The following is a 20,337-nucleotide window of genomic DNA, read 5'->3' as shown; positions in this document are numbered from 1 at the left end:
CTGTATAAGGGAGATGAAAACTATGAGGAGAATCCTTGAGGTGGAGGGGGCATAGGAACTCTTATAAGAAGGAAAAGATATTCCCTAGGGAATCAGGACTCTCCCAGTCTGTCCCTTGTCCTGCCTGTAGTGCCTCCTCTGGGGCACCAATGTGAACTGTGCTGCTTCCGGCCACCTCACAGCCTTCTTCCTCCCCCATCACCGATATGACAGGTAGTTTGCAGCACAGGGCCGGTCACGTTGCCTGGGTACCACCCACAACATCCAACTCACTCTTCCCCAGCCAAGTGTGATCTGTCTACCCTCACCTCTGAGGTTATTAAACTGGCAAAGAGATATATGAAATCGACATTCTTGAATGGCTCTTCACTCTGGGCAAGGAAAGACAGGACTGTTTCCATGGTTTAAGCATTCCAACCAATTCAGAGAAAAATACCACATGAAGTCAAAATATTGTCGTCCTAGCCAAGCAAGGGTTTTCCTTTATAACCATGCTGACATGCAAGGTTTACAGCTTTGCCTCTCCCCTGGTGTCAATGGTATTGCCTGCTCTCTGCAGCCGGGGGATGTCAGTTCAGCCGAGGTGGGGGGCGGATTTCATCTATGGGACGTGGTAGAAAGGAGAGTCTCTGGGAGGATATAAACTCTGTAGTGTGAAAAAGGAGTAGAATATCCAGTCTTGGAGAGAGACAAACAAGAGCGTCATTATAGTAAAAAGAACTGCCTACACTTCCTTGAAGATAGATTTGAGAAGACATTTTGAAAATGTCATCTTCCTTTGGGGAAAGAAGCCATGTAGCACATAGTGCATGATTTCATTTATATCAAGTTCAAGAACAGGCAAAATAAATCCATGTTGATGAAAGTCAGAGAGTATGGATTGCAGGGATATTCAGTTGTGAAGGGAGATTTTTAGGGGGACTGGAAATTCTCTGTGTCTTGATCTGAGTGATGAGTACCCAAGTTATTCACATGTAAAAATTCTTGAGCTGTATACCAAGTTATGCAGTTTTCTATATGTAAGTTATTGCTCAATGCAAAAATTTCAAATGAATCTTCTTTTCTTTCTTTTTTTTTGGTCACACTTACAAATGTGGCATCTGAATAAAGGACTGTTCAGTAGAGAAGAGATGTTATGGATACTCAAAGTGGAGAAGAGATGTTATGGATACTCAAAGTGGAGAAGAGATGTTATGGATACTCAAAGTGGATTGTAGAGCATAACATGCAGAAGAACCTGACCCAGGAAGGACCATAGGATTCAATGGCAGGCTGATGTGGGTCCAAATCCTGTCTGCAGCTTTAACTGTGGATCTTTGAGCTAGCTTTAAATCTCTCAGGCTCAGTTTTCTTCTCTGAAATGTGGATAATATTTACCTTTAACTGATATTTGGGGGATTCGATGAAATTATGTGTGTAGGTATTTTGCCAAACACCTGAAATATAGCTCAAAAATAATATTTATTATTGACAGATACTAGACATATGTCCACATAAACTATGATGCTAAAGAATTCCAGTCATAAAATCAGCCTTCTTTCCTAGAATACTACTGGGGATGAAGGTATGAATATGAATCTAAATAACTGTTTAACCATAAATTAAGTACTCCTTCATGAATATCTAAATGGATACTGTTAAAATACGTTAAACTACTGTGGTGGTTTAGTAGCTAAGTCGTATTCGACTCTTGCGACCCCATGGACTGTAGCACGCTAGGCTCCTCTGTCCATGGGATTTTCCAGGCAAGAATACTGGAGGGCTGCCATTTCTTTCTCCAGGGGATCTTCCAGACCGAGGAATCGAACCCAGGTCTCCTGCATTGCAGGTGGATTCTTTACTGACTGAGATATGAGAGAAGCCCTTTAAACTATTAAAATATATAATGTTAAACTATTAAAATTTATAATGTTAAACTATTAAAATGTATAATGTTAAACTATTAAAATTTATTTAAATTACTCAAAATCAACTACATTCTGGGCTGTAGGATCTTGGTAAAATTACTGAACATCTTGGAGTAGTTTCTTCATCTATGAAATGGGAATGATAATACTACTTCAGTAGAGATATCCTGGTGATTTGGTTTACTAAAATATTTAGTGTGCTCTGCAGTGTGCTTAATGCACTGTGAGTTTTGGTTAAATAATTCAGTTTGGTAAATATTTCATTAATGCCTAATATAAGACAGATTTTTTGTTGTTGTTCTTGGGAATTGAAATTAAGAATAAAACACAATTGTTGCCTTCAGGCAGCTTCCAGCCTAGTAGACAAACATATACACATTTATAAAATAATTTGATAAATGTTATACTAGTATAATATTAGAATACTGGCATATAATATTAGAATACTGGCAAAGCATGCAGGAGGCATTGTACAGAAGTCCATTAAAAGTATGTGGGTGAGGGCCATATTTAAATTTTCAAAGGGCATCATGATACTGGAAAATAACAATTCAAGGCCATCATGTGATTGAATCAGTGGTTGTTGTTGTTTAGTCGCTAAGGCGTGTCTGACTCTGTAACCTCGTGGACTGTAGCCGGCCAGGCTCCTCTGTCCATGTGATTTCCCAGGCGAGAATACTGGAGTGGGTTGCCATTTCCTCCTCCATGGGATCTTCCTGACCCAGGGATTGAACCTGCTTCTCCTGCATTGGCAGGCAGGTTCTTTACCACTGAGCCACCAGGGAAGCCCTTGAATCAATGGACAAAGGATTATTTCTATTTTAGAATCACAAGATTATATGACTGGGAATGTTCTGAGTCAGAATTGGATGCGTTAAAACAGCAAATGGAAAGCACTTTCAGTTTGGCAATGAGTTAGGAAGGAAATGGGATGGAGTTTGAAGTGGTAAGACCTAATCCTACTGATTATCGACTACCTCAAATGCAGTTCTTCTGGGTGGAGGCCGTATCTCTGCATGGGAAGGAAGGGCAGTTATTCCAGGACAGTATTGAGTCATGTCTACTTTGAGAATCTGATGAAAGCTATGAATACTTTCCAAGAAAAAAAAAAATGGACTTGCCAGCAAACAAAATGGCCATAGTCATTTCCAGCAATACTCTTGCCCTTATGAAATTCAGGGTAAGAGCTTCTGTTTTAAGAAGACCCCCCACTGCTGTATCTTTTCTCCTCTCTGGAGAACCAATAAATATTGGCAGCTTCATTGATTCCATTACCATATTAATACTGATGATCCTCAGATGATTTCTGGGTAGTCCCCTGAGTGTGTGATAACCTTTGCTGTACGCCATCCTACCTGGTATTTCCCAGTGCACTTAAGTGTGAGACTGCTCCAAGATGACAACATTAGAGAAAACCCAATTGCAAAATCTAGATGCTGCACAGATAGTTAACAAGGTCTCTGGAGAGGAATATACCAATATTACTACATAACAATGCAATCACTGCTGTAAAGTGCATTATTACTGTTTTTCCTTCCATGGCTTAGAAATTAGGATGAAGAGGTAAGACTCTGGGCTAACAAGAACCAACTGCTCCCGTCTATTGGCTAATCCTTGTCCCATGTTGCTGAGGGTCCAGACTTCTCCCATAACCCCCTTGAGGATTCTGATGGACTCTTTTGTTTTGTCTTGTCAGGAAGTCTCTGAAGATTCAGTGCCTGGAGAGTGGAATCTGGGAGCAAGGCAGCTGTGTCCCAGTGGTGTGCAAGCCCCCCTCCCCTGTATTTGAAGGCATGTATGAATGCACCAATGGCTTTGAGCTCGACAGCCAATGTTTGGTCAAATGTAACCAGGAAAGTAAAAGGGTAAGGATGACTTGAACTTTATTTTGGAGCAGGCTGTGCTCCAATCTTGGTGACCAATTCGAGAATGTTGAATAAAATAATCTAAATGAATGGCAACAGACAGGGGCTAAGTTGGGATTCTAACCAGAGATGTTGATATCATTTAATAGGGAATTCAGAAGATACTACGTTCTTGGAATATTCTCTCCTCTTGGATAAGAAGAACAACCTGATAGGTTAGATACCTGAGTAAACTGCAAAAAGGCTCAGATTCTGATTTGGCAATGTGATTTCCCCCAAACTAACTTGGCTAGAAATGCTGGTATCATACTTTTTAATAGAAAACAGTCTTGAACAGAAACACAAATTCCTCAGCAAAGGCAAAGCTGAAAGCACTGTTGGACTGTTGTTCTCCCTAGGATTTTGGCGCAAGAGGTCTCAAACAAAAACCACAGTCTTATCGTGGTTAGGCGACTAAAGTCAATTTTATTTTAGAAGCTTTTCAAGTACCCTACACAAACCAGAGACAGGAAGTTAAGCAGACTTCCTAAGCAGAGATCAATGACTTTACCTTCTCTCCTGGCATGTGCCTTTATCTCAATGTTCAGTACTCTAAGGTAAAGCCCACAGGACACATGTGAAAAGAATACGCCATGAAATGAGTCCCCTGGGAAATCAAGCACACCTGCTCGCACTAATTGTTTAAGGGCTCAAGGAGTTGGCCGGATGAAGGGAGAATTTATCTGTAATTCTAAAATCTTATTTTCTTGAGCTTTGTGAGTTAGTGCTATTCTCTATGTTCTGCATATAAGATACTTAGTGATTACTGGGGACATGAAGCCAAGAGTTACACAAACAAGCACACATGTAGAGAAAGGGAATAGAACTTTGATGAGACAAAAAGCAGCTATGACGTGTCCATTCAACCAGACAGAAAAGCAAAAAGCACCTTCAGAAAAATTATGAATTAGTCCCACTGGCTCAAACTCATCTTGCAAAAAATCTGACATCTGCCACAAGCAGCATTTGTGGGAGAGTATGAATGGATCAATGCAAAAATGACACCATCTGGGAAAAAAATTTCCCAAGGCTATCTCAGAATACATGGGTCCCATTTGGTAGCTTACTGTATCCTTATATCCAAAGGAAAACACACTGTTAATGATTTTCTAATGACAAAATTATTCATGATTCCTTCACATCAAAACAGTAAAAAACTTGTCTTGACTTTTTTGGGGAAAAGTCAATAGCAACATAGTTTATTATCTTAATAGTGTCTTTTAGTCCAGGTTCTACAATTGGAGAACGCTACCATTTAAGCAGACTGCTTTTGCCCACACCCTAAAAGAAGTTAGCAAAACTATAACGTCCATGTTTTCAACTTTTGATATTCTAGCTTCCCATTCGCTGCACGAAGGAGGGAGTGTGGAGTGAGGAGTTCAAGTTATGCGAGAACCTGCAAGGGGAATGCCCACCACCCACCTCGGAGCTGAAACTCGTGGAGTACAAGTGTGAACAAGGATATGGGATAGGTATGTTTGGGAAGAGAGTCTGACTTCTGCTCTCAAGTAATCCTTCTATCAGGCCTGGCTGGGTCTTAGATCAGCTCCATCATTCTGCCTGAGGAGTGGACAGAAATCCAAGTTGACTTTGAGCTGCTTCAGTTAAAATGAAATTTATGACACTTTTTTTTTTTTTCCCCACTCCTCCACACACATGTAATGTTGGTAGTGCTGCTGAGTGATTTGTGTAGTGTTTGGTCATGTTACCCAGTATAGCCTGAAAATGGATTGATTTTTGGTAGGAGTTGTAGTTCAAAGAGGAAAGGTGGGAATGTGTAGCCACATACCACACATGCATTGGACACCTGCTTCATACTCTCTGCTGCTGTACCTTGAGCAGAGAGTTCCCAAAGGAGCAATTTGAGATTGTCTTTGATTGCCTGGATCAGCAGCCATTCTTTCTCTATGGTGAACCTGGCTCCAGAACCTAGGGACAACTTTTCTTTTTTAATTGGGGGATAGTTGTTTTACAATGTGTTACTTTCTGCTGCACAGTGAAGTGAATAAGCTGCTGCTGCTGCTAAGTTGCTTCAGTCGTGTCCGACTCTGTGCGACCCCATAGATGGCAGCCCACCAGGCTCCCCCGTCCCTGGGATTCTCCAGGCAAGATCACTGGAGTGGGTTGCCATTTCCTTCTCCAAAGCATAAAAGTGAAAAGTGAAAGCGAAGTCACTCAGTTGTGTCCAACTCTTAGCGACCCCATGGACTGCAGCCCACCAGGCTCCTCCGTCCATGGGATTTTCCAGGCAAGAGTACTGGAGTGGGGTGCCATTGCCTTCTCTGCTCCTATAAGCTATATGTATGCATATATTCACCCTTTCTTGGACCCCCTCCCACCCCCCACCCCACCTATCTAGGTCATCACAGAGCACTAAGCTGAACTCCGTGTGTTATACAGCAGGTTCCCACTAGCTATCTATTTTACACATGGTAGTGTATAAATGTCAATGCTCCTCTCTCAATTCATCCCACCCTTCATTTGCCTCTTGTGTCCACGTGTATATTCTCTATGTCTGTGTCTCTATTCCTGCCCTACAAATAGGTTCGTCTGTACCATTTTTCTAGATTCCATATATAAGTATTCAGTTCAGTTCAGTTCAGTAGCTCAGTCATGTCCAACTCTTCATGACCCCATGAACTGCTGCACACCAGGCCTTCCTGTCCATCACCAACTCCCAGAGTCCACCCAAACCCATGTCCATTGAGTCGGTAGTACCATCCAACCATCTCACCCTCTGTCGTCCCCTTCTCCTCCTGCCCTCAATCTTTCCCAGCATCAAGGTCTTTTCCAATGATATATGTATTAATATACAATATTTGTTTTTCTCTTTCTGATTTACTACACTCTGTATGACAGTCTCTAGGTAGATCCATGTCTCTACAAATGACTCAATTTCTTTCCTTTCTATGGCTAAATAATATTCCATTGTATATATGTGCTACATCTTCTTTATCCATTCATCTGTTGATAGATATTTAGGTTGCTTCCATGTCCTGGATATTGTAAATAGCGTTGTATTGAACATCTGGGCGCATATGTCTTTTCGAATTATGAAGCAAGTGAAGATAAAAGTCTCTGTGGCCAGGGATAATTTAAAGTGAAATTAACTCAAATTGGCTCTGTGTGAACTTAAGCATCATAGAAAAGAGATCCTGTTTGTGAAAAAAGTGTTGAGACTAACCCTAAGTTTTTAATTGCATGAGCAAGGAGTAATTTTCCAAGTCATTCTAACATGTGTAACGCCAGTAGATAAAACTTGAGCTAATGAGAAAGCTTGTTAGTTTCTGAGACTGTTTTTTACCATCTTCAATTTACTGTTTGCACTGAAAAATCTTGTGGCCAGACAAGGAGTAGTAAGATGCTGAGACTGTGCTTCTCGTGTGGTGCCTCATGAGAAAATTCTTATATCCCCACCCTCTAATTTCTACATTAATGTATCATATATTCACATGTGTAGAGTCCTTAAGATTCATGTAATTCTTTGAGTTATACAAGTCAGTGTAAAACAGGAATATAGATAACACTGAAAAGAAACTTGGTGATCATAAAATCTTTAGATGTGGAAATAGAGAACCTTGAGAGTCTGCCTTCTTTGAATAGAATTTTAGAAGATACTCAGGCTTCATGTACAAAGAAATAGAGTGGGATTTTCCTTTGAAAGGCCACCACAGGACCAAAATCTCTGCTTTTGATTTCTCCACATTTCCTCTTTTAATCAGTAGGTTTCTTGGCTACCAGAGTAATGATCTTCAGTGTTTCAGGCACTATAAATCCACCTTCATGATTTCTGGGCCATTTTCTCCCCAGTTAGTAAAGTTTTTAGATAATAGATCCTGCAATTATCAGCTTCAGGAAATCATATAAGCAGAAATGCTATTAAAAGTACTTAAAAGGCATCAACCAATCAGTATAGACCTTAGCTGGCCGGAGTCCTGGAGTGGGGTCTCAGAGGTCTGCAGAGCAGGAATTAAATCTTTTATTGCTGGGTCATACAGAGATTTCAGGGATTCTAGAGGAGGAGGTATATGTGACCAGAAAGGGGAAGAGCACTTGGAGCCAGGGACTTAACTTGGTGCAGTGGTTCTTTACTTGTGAGTGTAGGAGCATCCCTACAGGTGCATAGTCAATGAGTATCAGCCTTGCCTGTGACCATGTTAATGAGGTGATCTACAATGTAGAATGATGGACTGTATGGATATGAATTCGAGCAGACTTCCAGGAGACACTGGAGGACAGGGAAGCGTGGTGTGCTGCAGTCCATGATGTTGCAAAGAGTCAGACAAGACTTAGTGACTGAACAACAACAACACAATGTAGAAAGCAATTGTTTTTGAAAAATAAAGCTAATGATTCCAGGAAGTGAAACACTGAGATGCATGAAGTCTATCGTAAATTTCTGTTCCTTCAGGTGCAGTGTGTTCCCCATTGTGTACGGTCCTCCCTAATGATCCTGTAATCCTTCCTGAGAATGTCACTACTGACACTCTGGAGCACTGGATGGAACCGGTCAGAGTACAGGTGAGAAAAAGAGTCATTTTTATATGCTAAGGAGGTAAGACACTAAGCAATTCTCAACTGGCAGCATATTCCCAGGTGTAATTTCAGAGGCTTTCAAAGCATCCTTAGAACGAATAACCACACGGATCATTCCTAGAGAGAAGAACTGGAAATAAATAAGAAAAGAGAAAAGCTTGAGAAAAGATGACCCATATCCAAAGGAAAGTTTAACAGAATATAGAAGGATGACCGAGAGGCATAAAATATGATAATACAGGAAGGAAATTTAAAGAGAAAATTACCACTAATAAAAAAAAAAGATTGTAAATCAATTCTATTCCAATAAAAAGCGTTTTAAAAAATAAAACAGCAAAATGCAGGATAAACCAAAGTTATGAATAAAGATAAGAGAAGAGTAGAGAGGAAAAGATAAAACAATGAAAAAAACTGAAAACAGGGAAAGAATGATGAAAGGAAGTAAGAGAAGTTGACTTTATTTATTTAATTCATTTTATTTTTTAATGGCTGTGCTGGGTCTTCAGTGCTGTGCACGGGCTTTCTCTAGTTGTGGTTTGGGGACTCCAAGCTGCACAGGATTAAGCAGTGGCGCACAAGCTTAGCTGACTTGAGGCATGTGGGATCATCCCACACCAGGGATTGAACCCATGTCCTCTAATTGGCAGACAGATTCTTAACCGCTGGACCACCAGGGATGTCCCTCCCCTGGTTTCTTAACCACTTTATAGCTCCTGACTCGTAGTTACCTTACCTAATACTACTGGCATAACTCTTACTGAATTCAACATCCACACATCTGGTCCTTCTGAAACCTTGGTTCTCAGTTCCATGGCCTCCTCTGATCACCTTTACCTCCCTGACTTCCTCTCCCACGTGCCTTCCTTGGCTCACTCTAATTTTGCCACAGTAGCTCTTGGCTGATTCTTGAACATGCCAGACACATCCCACCTCAGAACCTTTGCCCCATGGTTCCCTCTGCCTGGAATGCTCTTCTCTTGGGTATCTTCATGTCCTGCTCCTCAGCTTCCTTCCTCAATTTACTCAATGTCAGGAAGGCCTCCTTTGACTACACTATCTAAAATGTTAACTCCCCTACACTTTTGTCTCTCTTCCCTCTTTTATCTTTTTCTCCTTAGGACTTATCGTGACCATGCATAGTATATATTTAACTCATTTATCTTATATATTAATCAGTCTCTTTCTGCCACTAGAATAAAAAGATCAAAAGATCACTGAAGAATTATGGTTCACTACCATATCCCAGATCCTAGAATACTACCTACTATGGAGTAAGTGTTCAATAAATACTTGTGTGAAATGAATAAATGAAAAAGAGAAAGATGGAGAAGATGGTGATACATTATTTCTTCTTAGAATGGAAGGGTGGGGATATCAGAAAGCCTGGAAGATGGCTTGTTTTATTAAACTGTCTAATAAACAAAAACCTTAGAAGTTTGTTCTTGCAGAGTCACCAAGACATAGACTCTAGAGAGGTACCACATTTCATTTGGAATTCATTCTCAGATTGCTCCCTTTTCCTCACAGGCTAATTGTGCTGTGTTATTGGCGAGGATGTATGTTAAAGCAGGAGGATAAGGAACAAATACATAAGTATGATTCAGGGGTGGGGGATGGGAGGAGTGTGACCCTATCAATTCAGTCACTCAGCAAACACTTACTGGGGCTTACTGTGTGCCCTAGAACTATGCTAAGTGCTGGGAATATAAAGAGGGAAAAATGAGAGTCCCTCTGTTTACAAGAGTTACAATCTGGCCATAAAAATGACCATTTATAATAATGCAACATGAGAAGTGCCTTGTTTGTGGTAGAGAACTATAGGAACACCTTAGAGGAAGCAACTAATTCTTCTGCTGGGGAACTCTGGGGGGGGGGGGTGTTCATTAGTCGTTCAGTCATGTCAGACTCTTCGGGATCCCATGAACTGTCATCTGTCAGATTCTTCTGTCCATGGTGTTCTCCAGGCAAGAATACCAGGGTTGCCATTCCCTTCTCCAGGGGATCTTTCCAACCCTGGTCTCCTGCACTGCAGACAGATTCTTTATCATCTGAGCCACCAGGGAAGACCTTGGAGTTGGGGAAGGAGCAATAGACCAGGAAGCTCTTCCTTTGGGTTATAAACTATGATCAAAGGGAACATTCTAGTGGGTAAGAAGTTCTGTGTGTCTGAAACCAGAGTATGTGCTGTGGTGAGGGAGAGGGGAGATGGGAGCTAGAAACATGGGATAGGACAGAGGCAGGCAGACGAGACCCTGTAGTGCATGGTGCACTCCTCTAAGGATGTTGAACCCAAAGAGAAAACTGCACCAGGGGGAGGGACTCTGGGAAGTCCAGTTGGAAGTGGAAAGGAGAAAGCCAGAAAAACACCTTGCCTGGTTCTCCCATCCCCTGGCCTTTCTGGACTTTCTGCACCATTTCCCACAGTCTGTTGTGAAGGTTTAGCTGGAATTAGAATACCTGAAGAAAGGACTTCTGCCTCGTGTTCCTGGAGTGCCAGGCAGAGTAGCCCCTGTCAGTCCCTCTAACTCAACTTCTTATGTGAAAGACTTCTCTTTCTCTATAAGCAGCTAACGGGGTAAAGGCTTGGAACTTTTACAATCCATTTTCTCCACCTGAGAGATGAACTGCTTCAGGAACCCTTCTACACTTACTTTAGCATCTGCCCAACAAGGTATCCGATGAGCATAGTCAGTGGATTCAGGGTTTGTGAGACCAGAGTGCAGGCCTTCCAGTGATAGGGATTCTTCCACTTCCATTTTCTGAATGGGACATTCAGAAAGAGCAGTTCACTTTTCTTCATGAAGACAGCAGAGACTTGGCTATTTCCAAACTGGAAAACAGTATCTTCTGTTTTATTAAAACCTCTCCTTTCTCCATTGTCCTTCAAGGGAGTCACTATTATTTATTTACCTCTATTCCATAGCATTTTGTTCATGTTTATATTCCTACTTCCTTTTTCAGCACGGGGCAAATTGTAGGTGTCTTATAAATGTTAGTCGAGTAAGCAAAGAAATTGCTATGGCATCATTTTCTACTTTGGAAGTAAACACATATCTTCTCCTCAAACTGAGTATGTTGCTGCAGCTTCCTACAGTTATATATAATTATATCCTTGTCAATTGCAAGTTGCAAATGCCAGAGAGAAAATGCAGAATTTATTTTCTTCTTAAGCCAAACATCAAACGTTATCATTTGTATCACTGCATTTATCATGACTATGGTCTAGTAAGTAAATTCCTGGTTTTGGAAAATAGGTTATCCAAGCACAATTTTGACGATGATAACATCTAAGGAACACTGTAGATCTTGGGATAAAAAAAATTGTGTTTAAAAAAAAGTTGAGTTTTTATTCATAATCTCTGTTCTTCATGAGCTACATCATTTTAGGCTGCTTTACTGTCCTGTGACTCCATTTCCTTGTTTAAAATAGGTGTAATACTTAACTCGTAAGGTTAGTATGAGTATCAGATGAGAAGCATGTGACCAGAATTTAATTTTGTGATTGATGCATAGTAATCTTTCTTGGTTGGCTGTCATTCCTACTGGAGGCAAGCTGCTTCCCCTCACTTCTGCCTGCCTCCTCTCATCTGTAATGGCACACCATGCTTTTTATAATTTGGAGATGCAACTAAATAATGTCGTGGTGGGTCATAGTGTGCAATATGGTTAGCAGCACCATTACTTTAGTGGCACCCTTGAGACTAGTGCCATGTTTCTGTGTGAAAATAAAGTGAAATAATTAAATTAGCTGCTTCCAACACTGTAGTGGAAGAATCGAAGTAACTCACAAAATGAACTTCATTCTTACCTTGAAAGAGTTTGTTCCTAAAAAAACCCAAAAGTCAGAAGTTCAAAGGTTGAAAGCATAATTGACATTTCCTGAATCCCCAAATCAGTATTTTTTATGCCAAAAGGAAACCAAGGGTTAATCCAATGTTAATATTCATTATCATACATTCGCTAAGCAGCATGCTATTACCTGTACTCTCTCAGCTCTTTTATAGATATAATGAAATTAAGAAGGATTGCTTACAAATGAAGCTTACATGGGATGCTTCACCTTTAGGGAACTGAAACTTTACTAAAACAGAAAAACAAGAAAAAGTCAATGGAAGCACAGGAGACAATGATGAGGTTATTACGCTTGTGTTCCCAGATCCTCAGAAATGAGATTATGCACTAACCACAGATGACCCATAATGTCTGCCATTTCGTGGCATTCAATGGCTCTTGAGGGGTGGGAGATCTAAGCCTGTCCTCATGTCACACGAGTATAAGTTCCTCAGTTCTTGGTCTCATCACAACAAAGATTTGGAGTGACGGACATTAAAGCCCCCTCGGCATGTCACAGCTCTTAGGTCTTGGATAGACGACGTTATAGCTCTCAGGTCTCGAAAGGACCATGTTATAGCTCTTAGACAAATCAGTGTTACAGCTCAGTGTTACAGCTGTATTTTATTTAGAAGATAGCAGGAAAATCCATCTCTGAGACGTGAGGGCACGTTGATTCAAAGACGCGAAGAGAAGAGTGCCCCAGCACGCAGGAGACAGAGAGAGAACTAGCTTTGGCTCCTCTTTTTATATGTTTATCTCTCCCTGGGCCTGTCCTATGTAAATTGGGCCAGCCAGGAGTGTTGCTTGTTTTACCTGAGGTCCTGACCCCGGTCCTCAGACCTTCTTTTGTTCTATTTTCTCAGGCTTTTCCCTTCCTTGTCTTGGACTCCTTTCCCTAGTCTACCTACCTAACACTCACAAAGAAGAGCCTATTACACCAAAGCCGTTGTATTAAATGAAAATCTTCCTCAAGTAAAAGCTTCATAGCTTACATCGATTTATCTTGAAGGATGTTCCATATTATACTCAATCTTGAGTTTTGGTGTCCTTTAGAATCACTTGGGCAGTTTGTAAAGGGAGCAGACCTGTCTTCCCCTCTTCAGAGAGGTTCACAATGCCTTGGGGTATGTATTTTTTAACAGGCATCCCAAGTAATTCCGTTGTAAAACTTTGTAAAACACTGCTATTATAAAATTCTGGCAACATAAATGTTTTAAGTAAAAGCACACCTATTTGGAGCCTGGCTCATTTGTTTAGTAAATGATGATCTCCTATTACATGTAAACCTCTGCTATCTCCCATACTTCAAATACCTGGTATCTGGCAAGACAACAGAGCAGTGGATTAAATTGCATCATTTTCTCTAGTCTGCTTCCAATGATTTCATTCTTTGTAATAAAAATGATGTCTTACATTTGGATAACACTTTATTGCCTGCAAAGTTGTATATATAAAATATATATTTTAGATATTTATAATTTCATTTGAATCTTCTCATAAACCAATAAACTAGGGGAAAAAGGATTTTATTATCCTTATTTCACAGACAAATTAGATCTTGTCGGATGATCTGTCCAAGGTTGCACGGCTTTCAAGAATTGGAGAGAGCAGTGCAATCAACTTTTCTGACTTCAAGTTCAGTGATTTCCCCTGAATCACCGTGTTTTCTGTAGTCTGGTGTACATCTGGATTACTTTGCCCATCAAACAGAGAAGAAGTCCCTTGTCACAACCGTGAGAGCCTCCTTGTTCCCACACTTTCCTTCCCTCCCCGTGAAGTCTAACAAAATAATTTAGAGAGAGATTTCCCTATAGTACTGCTTTTCCTTATTGTGAGTTTGTTTTTAAAGAACAATCAAGTAAACTTTTCAGGTTCCTATAAAATTTGTTTGCCTGTCTTTGGGGATTCTTCTGGATTTTACTCCTGAAAATGATACCTGAGTCCTAGAATAATATACTTTTCATTAAAGGAAGAATTTCCAAGAACTTGGGTAGTAAGGCATTTTGATGAAAAACAACTCCAAGTGGCAACTGTCATAAAAGGAAGAGTGAGGCTCTCCTGGGTTCAAATACTATTTGACTTACACGTTGGAGCCTCTTTCAGCTCAGTGGCAAGAATGGGGATGGTATTCTGTCTTGAAGGTGAAAGGTTGCTGCTGAGAGCCATGTGTTATGCTGGGATTTGTGACCTCTGGAGGAGAGGATTTCGATTCTGGGTCAGAGACAAGGCTTGACTACTTGGAGCTTTTTGTGTAGCAAAGTTTTATTAAAGTATAATAGAGATAGGGAAAGCTTCTGACACAGACATCGTAAGGGGACAGAAAGAGTGCCCCCTTGCTAGTTTCTGAAGTGAGAAATAGATTTAAGGGCCTAGATCTGATAGATAGAGTGCCTGATGAACTATGGACGGAGGTTCCTGACATTGTACAAGAGACAGGGATCAAGACCATCCCCATGGAAAAGAAATGCAAAAAAGCAAAATGGCTGTCTGGGGAGGTCTTACAAATAGCTGTGTAAAGAAGAGAAGCGAAAAGCAAAGGAGAAAAGGAAAGATATAAGCATCTGAATGCAGAGTTCCAAAGAATAGCAAGAAGAGATAAGAAAGCCTTCTTCAGTGATTAATGCAAAGAAATAGAGGAAAACAACAGAATGGGAAAGACTAGAGATCTCTTCAAGAAAATTAGAGATACCAAGGGAATATTTCATGCAAAGATGGGCTCGATAAAGGACAGAAATGGCATGGACCTAACAGAAGCAGAAGATATTAAGAAGAGGTGGCAAGAATACACAGAAGAACTGTACAAAAAAGATCTTCACGACCCAGATAATCACGATGGTGTGATCACTGACCTAGAGCCAGACATCCTGGAATGTGAAGTCAAGTGGGCCTTAGAAAGCATCACTACGAACAAAGCTAGTGGAGGTGATGAAATTCCAGTTGAGCTATTTCAAATCCTGAAAGATGGTGCTGTGAAAGTGCTGTACTCAATATGCCAGCAAATTTGGAAAACTCAGCAGTGGCCACAGGACTGGAAAAGGTCAGTTTTCATTCCAATCCCAAAGAAAGGCAATGCTAAAGAATGCTCAAACTACCACACAATTGCACTCATCTCACATGCTAGTAAAGTAGTGCTCAAAATTCTCCAAGCCAGGCTTCAGCAATATGTGAACCGTGAACTTCCTGATGTTCAAGCTGGTTTTAGAAAAGGCAGAGGAACCAGAGATCAAATTGCCAACACCTGCTGGATCATGGAAAAAGCAAGAGAGTTCCAGAAAAACATCTATTTCCGCTTTATTGACTATGCCAAAGCCTTTGACTGTGTGGATCACAATAAACTATGGAAAATTCTGAAGGAGATGGGAATACCAGACCACCTGATCTGCCTCTTGAGAAATCTGTATGCAGATCAGGAAGCAACAGTTAGAACTGGACATGGAACAACAGACTGGTTCCAAATAGGAAAAGGAGTATGTCAAGGCTGTATATTGTCACCCTGCTTATTTAACTTATATGCAGAGTACATCCTGAGAAACGCTGGACTGGAAGAAGCACAAGCTGAAATCAAGATTGCCGGGAGAAATATCAATAACCTCAGATATGCAGATGACACCACCCTTATGGCAGAAAGTGAAGAGGAACTCAAAAGCCTCTTGATGAAAGTGAAAGTGGAGAGTGAAAAAGTTGGCTTAAAGCTCAACATTCAGAAAACGAAGATCATGGCATCCAGCCCATCACTTCATGGGAAATAGATGGGGAAACAGTGGAAACAGTGTCAGACTTTGTTTTTTTGGGCTCCAAAATCACTGCAGATGGTGACTGCAGCCATGAAATTAAAAGACGCTTACTCCTTGGAAGGAAAGTTATGACCAACCTAGATAGCATATTCAAAAGCAGAGACATTACTTTGCCAACAAAGGTTCATCTAGTCAGGGCTATGGTTTTTCCTGTGGTCGTGTATGGATGTGAATTGGACTGTGAAGAAGGCTAAGCGCCAAAGAATTGATGCTTTTGAACTGTGGTGTTGGAGAAGACTCTTGAGAGTCCCTTGGATTGCAAGAAGATCCAACCAGTCCAATCTGAAGGAGATCAGCCCTGGGATTTCTTTGGAAGGAATGATGCTAAAGCTGAAACTCCAGTACTTTGGCCCCCTCATGCTAAGAGTTGACTCATTGGAAAAGACTCTGATGCTGGGAGGGATTGGGGGCAGGAGGAGAAGGGGACGACAGAGGATGAGATGTCTGGATGGCATCACTGACTCGATGGACGTGAGTCTGAGTGAACTCCGGGAGTTGGTGATGGACAGGGAGGCCTGGTGTGCTACAGTTCATGGGGTTGCAAAGAGTCGGACACGACTGAACTGAACTGAACTTTGTGTCTGTTGGTGCTGCTAAGCAGATAAGAGAGATACCTCAAGGCTGAGGGAGTTTCACCAGGCCTCTCTCCTATCATATGCACTTTTGAGATAGGATAGCACGAGGTGTGTCATCCGCCCGCCCCCAATAAGACTGACATGAATACTGGTTTACTGAGCCATTATCAGCCCAAGGTTTGAAAAAAGAAAAAAAAGCTAGCTTTAAGCAGAACCATTTTGAAGAAAGGGCAGATTCCCAAGCAAATACATAGTTTCATTAACACAGCTTAAGCAAAATATTTCCATAAGAAAAACGCATTGGTTAGCTCCAGGCAGAACCAGGTATCATCAACACAGAATTAAAAGAAGACTCTTTTAATTTTGTGTAGAGAAGGAAAAACAAAAACAAAATCTTCTGCCACTTGCAGTTCATTTCCTTCTGCCACTTGGGGATCTCTGACCTTCCTGCCTGTTACCCTCTCAAAGGGTTGCTATAAAAATTCAAAATAACACTTTTGCAGTGTTTTTCAGTTTCTTGCACATAGTTTTGAATTATGTAAAAATGGAATTTGTGTTTACTTAGTACAAATCTCACCTTTGGAAATTTCTACATCTATGAAAAGATATCACCAGCTATCTATAAGAAAGAGAAATATTATTCTACAAGTTCTATGCTCTGCTTGTTAGTGTGTGTGTGTGTATGTACAGGTTGATGTGTGTAGGCCTTTTTTTTTTTTTTTTTTCTGTGCCTTTTACAAATGGGGCTGGGAAGACAATGGCGATTCAGTGCTTCCTATTGGAATACCTCTGACTAAAGAAGCAATGTTTAATGGCTTGGTTATGAGTTTGAGAAGAGAGTAAGGATGAACATATACTATTATGTTGTATCTAAATGTTTCAAGAGCATTCTGGCTTAGGAAGCGTGAAGGATTTGAAATTCCCAAATGGGCTGTCTGAGTCTTTGCTGTTGTAATAACGGCTTCCTGCTTCGCCTACTACGTCCGCAGACGTAGACTTTTCTATAATGATGGCGTCAGCAGAGACCTTGCAGAAAGAGAGGACATAAAACAAAAAGCCTTCTTGGCTGTCAAATAAATTCCTGCCAGTCAAAGTGACTGAGCAGTGGAATCTGGCAGCTGGGACAGATAGGAGCAGCCAACTGTGCACTCAGTGTCGCCGCTCATATCTAGGGGGCCTGAGCTGAGGGTATGGGAAGAGCGCCACGTGGACTTCCACTGAGAGCACTGTGTGCTTTTCTCATCCCTGCTTTTCATCTTCTTCCTTTCCCCTTCTTCCTCCTCTTTTCTGTCACTCTAATACCAAACTGTAAGAGTCTTAGAGGGAGAAGGCAGTGGCAACCCACTCCAGTACTCTTGCCTGGAGAATCCCATGGACAGAAGAGCCTGGTAGGCTGCAGTCCATGGGGTCGCGAAGAGTCGGACACGACTGAGCGACTTCACTTTCACTTTTCACTTTCATGCATTGGAGAAGGAAATGGCAACCCACTGCAGTGTTCTTGCCAGGAGAATCCCAGGGACGGGGGTGCCTGGTGGGCTGCCATCTATGGGGTCGCACAGAGTCGGACACGACTGACGCGACTTAGCAGCAGCAGCAGCAGCAGCAGCAAGAGTCTTAGAGATAAGAATGATGTCTTACCTTCATCCCCATGTGTGCTTGCCAAGTTGTTTCAGTCACGTCGGATCCTTTGCGACCCTATAGACCAGTAGCCCACCAGGTTCCCCTGTCTACGGGATTCTCCAGGCAAGAATACTGGAGTGGGTTACCACGTCCTCCTCCAGGGCATCTTCCTGACCCAGGGATGGAACCAGCGTCTCTTACCTCTCCTGCATTGGCGGGCGGGTTCTCTACCACTCATGCCACCTGAGAAGCCCCACCTTCATCTCTAGACCTCCTCCTCAATGCAAGATTCATTTCACTTGCTGCTCAGAAGGCGGTTGCTGTGCGAAACCAAAGACCTGGAAAAAGAATGGCTCCCACCCCTCCAGCGCCATTTCTCATGGCAAACCTTTGGGTTTTTCCAAAAAGATACCCACTCCAGTATTCTTGGGCTTCCCTTGTGGCTCAGCTGTTAAAGAATCTGCCTGCAATGCAGGAGACCTGGGTTCAATCCCTGAGTTGGGTAGATCCCCTGGAGAAGGGAAGGCTACCTACTCCAATATTCTGGCCTGGAGAATTCCATGGACTGTATAGTCCATGGGGTCGCAAAGAGTCAGACACGACTGACCAACTTTCCCTGAGCGACAAAAAAATAATAAGATTAATTTTTTTTATTATTGTCCTTAACCACTGTGTCTGCAGAATGTTTAATTATATCTTGTGACTTTCCTTTCTAAAATAGGAATATTGGCATTTTGCCTTACCTTATAAAGAAGTGGTCTTTTGAGAACCAGATTTCATGGAGAGGTTTTTCTTAAAAACACATAGTATGGCAATTGTTTGCATGTAAATGAATTTTTTTTAAAAATGTTTCTTTCTGAAATACAAAAGAATCCATCACAACAGCTCATTTTCACTATTGGTTTGTTTCATAAATTCAGTTCTCTCAGATTGGATAATACTTTTTTCCAGTATATCATAATTAGGAATTATTGAATATATCATAATTTAGTATATCATTATTAGGAAGTCCAAGTTAATGAGATTTTCCTGGGGCTACATTCATTAGGTTTGCAAAAATTCTCAACACTGTGGAATTCCTCTCTCAACTCCTCAGCTCATCAACAGAATTGCTCAGTCAAAACAAATCTTATAATTTCTGACTTTGCTTTCCCAAGTTGGTCCCAGAAGGATTAATAACATCTTAAATAAAACCAAACTGTTTTAAGAGAAAGAAAAAAGCAGGAAGAAAAAAAGACAATACCCTTCAGTGGCTCAGCTCCCTACTATTTGGTATCATCCTCCTGGTGTCCCCTTGTCTCCTAATCCTTGCCCTCCCCTCACCTCGAGGGTCCTCTTGAGAGGTGCAGTTATGAGTAACAGCCCTAGTGACACTTGCCACACACCATGAGAGAACAAATCCTTCAGATGTGAGTCATGCAAAGATCTTTGTTCGTCTGTTTTAAGCATGGAATTGTTCCCTCTCTGCTTGAGTAAGTCTGAAGCATCAATTTCCTCTTCTCTAGAGAACAGACAAGGGGGTCTTGGAAGATGAGGGAAGAGGAACCAAAAGCCTACTGGAGGGTAATGTGCTATGGTCCAAATAGATATTCAGAATAACACTGTATTTTATTTAGGGCTGCATACATATATAGTATTGATGATAAGGAAATCATCACAAACCTGGGCAGGAGCAGAACTTTGTGGCCTGATGTGATTAGTTGCCCATTCTGTTAAGTAACTTATTCCTGATAAAAAAAACAAAAAACAAAAAACAATTGAGCAATTTTTTGTTAGACCTTAATGTTGGCTAACCATCAGTCTTGTGACTTTCAGCAACACATTTAAACATGCAACAGCCTTCATACAGCCCTATGACCTTCCGAATAACCCTAACTAGTTTCCCTTCCCCTCCTCCCTCCCTCCCTTCCCTCTCTCTCTCTCTGTCTCCTTCTCTCTCTCCCCCCTCCCTTTCTCTACCCTCTTTTCTTCTCTCCCATCTGCTCTCCCTTTGTTCTTCCTTCCTCTCTTCTCTTCTTTTCTCTTGATTTTTTTTAAAAATTAAAGTAGCTCAATCAAAAGAAAATCTTTAAACTGGTTTTCTCATGAATCTTTTCCTTTCGAAAAGTTCAAAACAAATCCTTGGCACTCAGTTGTTCTCAATTGACTCATCTGAGAAGTGGATTGC

The 20,337-nt window shown here is 41.2% G+C and overlaps 1 protein-coding gene across 1 annotated transcript in view; it reads left to right on the top strand.

Moving 5' to 3' along the window:
* The window catches only part of PAPPA2 (pappalysin 2), a 333,922-nt gene that overhangs the window by 264,146 nt on the left and 49,439 nt on the right, over positions 1 to 20,337 (top strand). The window contains exons 18-20 of the mRNA XM_025285589.2: positions 3,604 to 3,772; positions 5,148 to 5,283; positions 8,223 to 8,332. Of these exons, the coding sequence (XP_025141374.2) occupies positions 3,604 to 3,772; positions 5,148 to 5,283; positions 8,223 to 8,332 (415 nt within the window). The remainder of the gene's footprint in view (positions 1 to 3,603; positions 3,773 to 5,147; positions 5,284 to 8,222; positions 8,333 to 20,337) is intronic.

The sequence above is a fragment of the Bubalus bubalis genome, chromosome 5 (assembly GCF_019923935.1).
Source record: "Bubalus bubalis isolate 160015118507 breed Murrah chromosome 5, NDDB_SH_1, whole genome shotgun sequence".
NCBI classification, from domain to species: Eukaryota; Metazoa; Chordata; class Mammalia; order Artiodactyla; family Bovidae; genus Bubalus; species Bubalus bubalis.
Note: the sequence above shows the minus strand (reverse complement) of the source record. Positions and strands in the feature narration are given on the sequence as shown.